Source organism: Haematobia irritans, chromosome 5 (genome assembly GCF_050003625.1).
Source record: "Haematobia irritans isolate KBUSLIRL chromosome 5, ASM5000362v1, whole genome shotgun sequence".
In the NCBI taxonomy this organism is placed as follows: domain Eukaryota; kingdom Metazoa; phylum Arthropoda; class Insecta; order Diptera; family Muscidae; genus Haematobia; species Haematobia irritans.
The window spans coordinates 174,505,415-174,513,282 of NC_134401.1; the positions used below are offsets into that span (position 1 = coordinate 174,505,415).

General features: G+C 34.6%; 1 protein-coding gene across 1 annotated transcript; it reads left to right on the forward strand.

Annotated features, from left to right (window-relative positions):
* Nucleotides 1–2,831: 2,831 nt before the first annotated feature.
* On the forward strand, nt 2,832–3,308 carry LOC142240179 (uncharacterized). Its single transcript, XM_075311880.1, has one exon. The coding sequence runs from the start codon at nt 2,832–2,834 to the stop codon at nt 3,306–3,308; it is 477 nt and encodes a 158-aa protein (XP_075167995.1).
* Nucleotides 3,309–7,868: the final 4,560 nt, after the last annotated feature.

Sequence of the window (7,868 nt, forward strand, 5' to 3'; positions counted from 1 at the left end):
TTATGCCCCAAACATAATATATTTTAACATATTAACATAGATGTCCCAAACATTTAGTGTTAGTTTAGGAACATTACATGTTTGCACTTAAATATATTGTGTTTTAAAATTGTGCCCGAAACACACTTTGTTTATATCGGAACATATGAAAAACATATTTTTCTAAGAGTGTACCAATTTCAAGCAGATCGGATTAACTTCGGTCCTTCAGAACAAGTGGTAATTTGCTCCTCCAAAATGCTTCAGAAGTTAAATATGGGGATCGGTTTATATGGGGCTAAAAGTGCTCACATATAGTCCAGTTAAAATACCATTCGACACTAAATCAATAACATCTACTTGTGGCAAGTTTCAGTCGATAGCTTGTTTCGTTCAGAAGTTAGCGTGATCTCAACCGACGGACTTACTGCTGGACGGACATCGCAAGATCGACTCAGAATTTCGCTACGACGCAGAATTTATACTATATGGGGTTGGATCTTCGTTCGTGTCAAATTTCTTTCGAAAAAATACGAGTCAGTGGTGTCGAAGGAATATGGAAGAACGGATTTAAAAATATATTCAAATATAGTGTCGTAATATTAGAATACCAGCTACAATTGTTATCAGCTTAATCTTGGATAAGATAGAATTCACAAAGTGTGATATTACAAAGAAATATTCTAATTGGATTTATGACATATATAAGGCCTTAGCAACTAAATTAGTTATCATTGAGGATTTCAAAAAATATACTTTCGCTTTAAAATCTCTTGAAAATCATTCTAAACTTAAATGGGATTTAATTCAGCCACCGTCAATCATTCACAATTGACCGTTTAACTAAAAGCGAAAGTTGTTGATGTGTAACCCCATGCATGCATACTATGGCAGACACGCCACAACCGCACATTCCCATAGACATATACCTGAAGCTTTAGACATTTCTGCATTACCTTTGTCCTTCGGCATTTGGTGGATTGCGGATGATGTAGATGATGACAATGGTGGTGCTACCTTGCTAGATGCATGGTTAGTGAATGCTGAGGAAAGCACAAATTGCAGGGAGTCATATTACATTTCGGTATCATTCACTTCGTTAGAGTTGACTTGTGCAGGGATTTGCTTTGCATCGATTTTAAAACTGTTACAGGGTTAATTTAATATCCTTGCGACTTCCTTCATCATCGTCGTCGTCGTCCCCATAGTCACATTGCCTTGATTGTTTGGCTCCTGACCATTGCTATGCTTCGACGTAATCAGTGATAGATTCAGTCATGTGTGTCTCCGCAGCTAGAGTGTAAGTAAATCTGAATATCCACACACCAATAACAGAGGTCGAAGACAAGACTTCATAGGGAGCATGGGGAGACGAGACGTAAGCAAATGACTGTCTACGTGTGTGAGTTTGAGTGAAGCTGTATTTGAAAAGGGCAATTCATATTAAGGATATTACCAATTTATTCGCATTACTCTGTCTATCCACTGCTAACATTGGTGTTGTGGTTGTTGTTGTTGTTGTTGTTGTTGCTGTCATGCCATCATAAAGACCCCGTTGTGAGTGTTTGAGTGTCATTTATTGAAACATCACAACCACCAACACTGTGGTGAGGGTCATAAGGAGGCCACCTCTTGGGAGAGGCGTTACTAACCACATTCTCTTACACACGCACACTTACATACACCCACAAAATATGATTCCCAAGCTACTAGAGCTAACAAATCATTTTGATTGAATCACCACTGAACTTCCGGCATTTAGTGTGGTTTCCAATCTGTCATTCTGCCATCCTTCTGATTAAACAGAACCAAGCATTCGTTTATTCATCGACACGACACAACACTGCTGGTGAAAAAGACCTGAATTATAATAAAACCCTATATGTCAATAATACAATCACATATATTACTCTATGTAAACGTATATGTATAACTATGTTTTACATATATACATTTCTGTATTAGTGGAGGCATCTATATTAAGGTGAATCAAGAGAAGTTACATCAAATGAAATGAAATGAATATACAAATAGGACAGATTTTTTTTGTATTGTTAGCCGTTATTTCGAATCTCTTTTGCTGCGAAAGTAGTAGACCAAAGAATTACTTTAACACTGCCCTGTGAAAGCTCATAGCTCAGAATACAAGCCCGTTTTAGCCAAATCTCATAAAAACTTAAAAAGATGACACTACAGCGTAACCAAGAAATGATCGGCATGAAAAAGTCGATATAGACCCTGCAGACCTTCATATGTTTCATAAAGGGATCAAATAAAGATGGACGCTATTTAGCTCAGCTATTTAACGTAGCTTCTATCTATATCATCCAATGTTTGCTCATAGAAGGATCATGTTAACTATTGCTATCAAAATGAAACCTAATATTAGGCATATACACTGAAAGAAGAGTTTTCTTTTCTCCGGAACGAAATTTTAGAATGCAAAGAATTATTTTGACGCTATTTTTTTTTCTTTAACAGCACATAAAAAGTATTAAAGACATCAATTCAGAAATAAAGTTGCCCAATAAAGTCTACATACAGTCATATAAAATGCATTTTTAATACAACTAAAACAGTTTCAAAAGCTTTTATATGTCTAGATTATAGCAATTCGATAAATATTTAAAACAAATAACAAAGAGTCTATGCAGAGTTATTACTAATATGCAGTAAATTTGGTAATATGTTAGATTTGGTACACAAAAAAGTGTACATACAGCTTACGCACATCACTAATTTTCTGCAAAGTGCCGTCACTAATTAACGGTATTTTGTTTTGTTGTTCAGTTTCACGTGTGTATTTAATAATTAAATACTAATTAAAGTAAAATTCTCGTTTTTTCGTAAAAATGTCACAAAACGTAGCAAAACGCAAAGAAATTTCACAAGATATTAGAAAATTGATCATAAGTTTACGAAAGGACAATATGTCCTACGGAGAAATTTCAAAAATTGTTAAAAGGAGTCGGTCTTCTATTCAAACTGTTATTAAAAATTATAATAAGTATAAAACAACTGAAAACCAACATCGTTCTGGGAGACCGAGTAAGTTGTCCAAACGCGAAAAACGAGATGTGATCCGTATTGTTACCACTGAACCAAAAACCAGCGCAGTTGATCTAGCAAAATATCTCGAAAAATCGGAACAAGTCAGTATTCATCCTGAAACTGTTCGAAATGTTTTGATAGCAAACGATTTCCATAGCCGAATCCCAAGGAAAAAACCATTCATAAGTCAAGTGAATATGGCAAAACGACTTGAGTTCGCAAAACTGCACAAAAATGACGATTTCGATTACTGGAAAAACGTTATTTTATATATTTGAATACAATGGTAAGCAAAGGGTGTGGCGGAAACCTAACAAAGCGATGGACATGCAGAATTTATTACCTACAGTCAAACATGGAGGCGGATCTGTTATGGTATGGGGGTGCATGTCAGCTGCAGGAGTGGGAAACCTAATCTTTATTGAGACCACAATGGATCGTCATGTTTATTTGAACCTTTTGAAAGCCAATCTGAAGAGTTCTGCCACTAAATTGGGACTTTCATCTAATTGGATCTTCCAACAGGACAACGATCCGAAGCACACTGCTCAGATCGTAAGAGAGTGGTTGCGGTATAATGTCCCAAAACAGTTGCATTATCCTCCTCAATCACCGGACATAAATCCAATTGAAAATCTATGGGATGAATTAGACGGACGTGTTCGAAAAAAACAAAATATCTAACAAGGAGGACCTTAAAAGAGCTTTACTTGAGGAATGGAACAAAATACTCCCAAACGTCACACAAAATTTAGTTTCTTCTATGACCAGACGAATACAAGCTGTATTAGATGCTAAAGGCGGTCCCACAAAATATTATTTTTTTTATTCTTTTAAATAGTTTATAAAAACAAAAGGTTTATTGAACTGTATGTAGACTTTTTGAGTTTTTTTTTTTTTTCATTGAAATCAATATCTCTTTCATATCCTTGTTTTATGTATAAAAAAGTTATTAAATTTATAATGTATTTAAGCATTTAGAGCTATCCAAATATAATTAAATCAATTTGCTTAGTCAAAAGATTCGTTTTATTGAAAAAACTTGATTGGGCAATTGTATATGCTCTTAATTAAAATACTTTACATTAAAAGGGAATTTCTTTTGTCTACAATTTCTTTCCGGAGGAAAGTAATTTTCTTTGTGTGTAGTTCTAAAGATACAACCTGGTCACAGCGACATAGCAAAGCAGAAGTCTTCCATGGAAATGGGTCGATAATAGAGAAACGTCGGAACTGGGTACGTAGTAGACTTAGACTCTGCCAATCCTGTTGTATCTTCCGAACTATAAAGCCTGTGTTGTTCCCCCAAATACATAGCACACAGATGCTATAAAAGATCCACCTTAATACCTTAGGCATCAAATTACCCAAAAAGTGCTATGCTAGAAACACCTCCTTATTAAACAAATATCTTCATTCGCAATATGTTCGTATGTATGTGTGCGTACAAAAGGAGTAGTTTGCAAACATTTTTGATAATATTTTTCAAATTATCAACACTTTTGCCAAATTTCCATAGACAGTCGGAATTACAGAATTCCTGTTAAACTTTTCTGTCAGAAAGGAAAAATTATTTACATCGGATATCCGAACAATAATATCAACCGGTGACAAGCGGAAATGAAATTTGCAGAACTCATATACACCTTTATGTCAAGGAAAATCATTTTTGGAATGTCCTTCATGTTAGGCATTTACAAAAACAGAAAACCAAAAAAACCTATGTTGGTCCAGATAGTTGACATAGTAAGAAGACATTATTACATGGCATAAAATATGGGTCGTATATTCGTTGGAAAAAAATACCCAACACATGTGAAAATTTCAAATAATGGGAAAATTTGTTTTTTTTATACTGTAAGGAGAGAAAAACATTTTAAGGTACATTCACTGTATACATTTTAGTGCTTATTAAATTGTGGATGAAACCATGAATTTTGTTACTGTGAAAAAAAAGTTTTTTGGCCGAGAAAAAACCAACAAATTTGTTTGCTGTGGGTAGGACCATTATATGGTCACAAGGATAGTCCTTCAATTGAAATATTTACCTGCATATGCAATAATGTTACAGAATATTTCAAGCCTACTTTTGCCATATAAATTCATTCGATAAACTGTCAACAAATTGTTTTGCATATGGGCATTAATGTTGTCTCGCATGAAACTATAAACGCAAATGAACAACTATAATAATGTTGCAAACTTGTTATACCCTGTGCCACACTGTGGAACAGTTTTAGTCCAATCGACTTCAAATTTGGCACAAGTATGTGTTTTGGCTCAGAATAGAACCCTATTGGTTTTGGAAGAAATCGGTTCAGATTTAGATATAGCTCCCATATATATATTTCGCCCGATATGGACTTATATGGCCACAGAAGCCAGAGTTTTACCCTAATTTGGTTAAAATTTTGCACAAGAAAAACAATTGCTACTATAGTCAAGTGTGCCAAATTTTACTGAAATCGGTTCAGATTTAGATATAGCTCCCATATATATCTTTCGCTCGATATGGACTAATACGGTCCCAGAAGCCAGAGTTTTACCCCAATTTGGTTGAAATTTTGCACTAGGACTACAATTAGTAGTGTAGTCAAGTGTTCCAAATTTTATTGAAATCGGTTCAGATTTAGATATAGCTCCCATATATATCGTTCGCCCAATTTACACTTATATAACCACAGTGGCCAATCTTTTACTCCAATTTAATTGAAATTTTGCACAGGGAGTAGAATTAGCATTGTAGTTATGCGTGCCAAATTTGGTTGAAATCGGTTCAGATTTAGATATAGCTCCCATATAAAGCTTTCGCCCGATTTACACTCATATGACCACAGAGGCCAATTTTTAACTCCGATTCAGTTGAAATTTTGCACAGGGAGTAGAATTAGTATTGTAGCTATGCGTGCCAAATTTGGTTGAAATCGGTTCAGATTTAGATATAGCTCCCATATATAGCTTTCGCCCGATTTACACTCATATGACCACACAGGCCAATTTTTAACTCCGATTTAGTTGAAATTTTGCACAGGGAGTAAAATTAGCATTGTAGCTGTGCGTGCCAAATTTGGTTGAAATCGGTTCAGATTTAGCTCCCATATATATGATTTCGACAAAAATGGTCAAAATACCAACATTTTCCTCGTAAAATAGCCACTGCTTAGTCGACAAGTTGTAAAAATGACTCTAATTTTCCTAAACTTCTAATACATATATATCGATCGATAAATCATAAATAAACTTTTGCGAAGTTTCCTTAAAATTGCTTCAGATTTAAATGTTTCCCATATTTTTTTACTAACATTGTGTTCCACCCTAGTGCATTAGCCGACTTAAATTTTGAGCCTATAGATTTTGTAGAAGTCTATCAAATTCTGTCCAGATCGAGTGATATTTAAATGTATGTATTTGGGACAAACCTTTATATATAGCCCCCAACACATTTGACGGATGTGATATGGTATCGAAAATTTAGATCTACAAAGTGGTGAAGGGTATAATATAGTCGGCCCCGCCCGACTTTAGACTTTCCTTACTTGTTTTTACTTTATCTTAAATGACGTTCGTTCTTTCGATTGGAACACGATAATTTTTCTTCGAGATCATAACATCTTAGATGACAACCATTTCATTTTTAGGTTGGTTAGTTAATTTCTTTTAATTATTTTTGTTTATTTATTTTGACCACTAAAAAGTGTCCAAAAATATTACTTGGCTCTCCAAATATCATCTTAATAGCCATTTATCTTTCCATTTAAAATTATTTCTCTCACTGCATTGTATATTCAGAGGTATGTTTTACAAAAGCAATCTTTTTCTCTCATATACTAATTGGTAGTTTTCTCCATTTTCAATTCATTAAAAATTTTCCATTTACAATTCGTATTAACAGATTTAGTTTCATGTTGCCAATTAATAGAGAAATGCAAGAGTTTTTCTCATTTCGAAAATGCATTCTTAATTTTAGAGTTAATCAATGCAATTGATTGGGAGTGTAATCATTTATTTGAAAATGTTCAGTTTTTATGGCAAACAGACAGACATTTGCAAGAAGATATCAATTTGGACATCTTAATCAATGGTGCAAGTTACCAACGTCATCGATACAAATCGAATCTCGTTTCTCGTTTTCTGTTCTTCTTTTGGTTTCACTCGAAACTGCAAGCAAGTGAGTTGGCACAATTCAAAAGGACAATACTCAGATGCATGGCTATATCTCTTAAATAAAATCATTTGTCCGGCCACATGATCTTCATTGTGGGTATGGGTGGAGGTTTATGTATGTGTGTGCAATTGTGAGTTTGAGCCTGAACAAATGCTTCTGTTGAAATAGTCCCTGCTTTATCATGGACAAACTTTATTCAAATATCTATGAAAGGTAAAAAAGGCAACTCCAACACTGTTTTTACAATCATTTTGAATCTGTGAATGTGATTCGTTTCGCCTAGGGATCTTTATGCTACCACCTATCCCCAACCACTGGTCCAAGTTGCCATCATCATCATTGAGCTAACTCTGCTGGCTGCTGGAACTGCAGCATGTTTCTGACGTGTAAAGCATTGTAAACTTGGTTAAGCAATAAATTTGCATGGGATATAATCTGTACACACACACTCCTATTGCTACTCCTCCGACATTGTTCTGCATAAATTGCTATTCCGGGCACATGGAGTGTGAAAATGACGATGATGATGATGATGATTATAGTGACTATGTACGATGAGAATGATGCTAATGCCAGTTATGATTTTATGAAATTATCCAAATTCAAATATTGATAGTTTAACCAGTAATTTTAACTTTGGCTTTGTTGGCTGGATGGCCAACAAAAATTTGAT

Excerpts from the sequence above, each read along its gene's own strand:
- LOC142240179 (XM_075311880.1), top strand. The coding sequence starts at position 2,832 with ATGTCACAAAACGTAGCAAAACGCAAAGAAATTTCACAAGATATTAGA.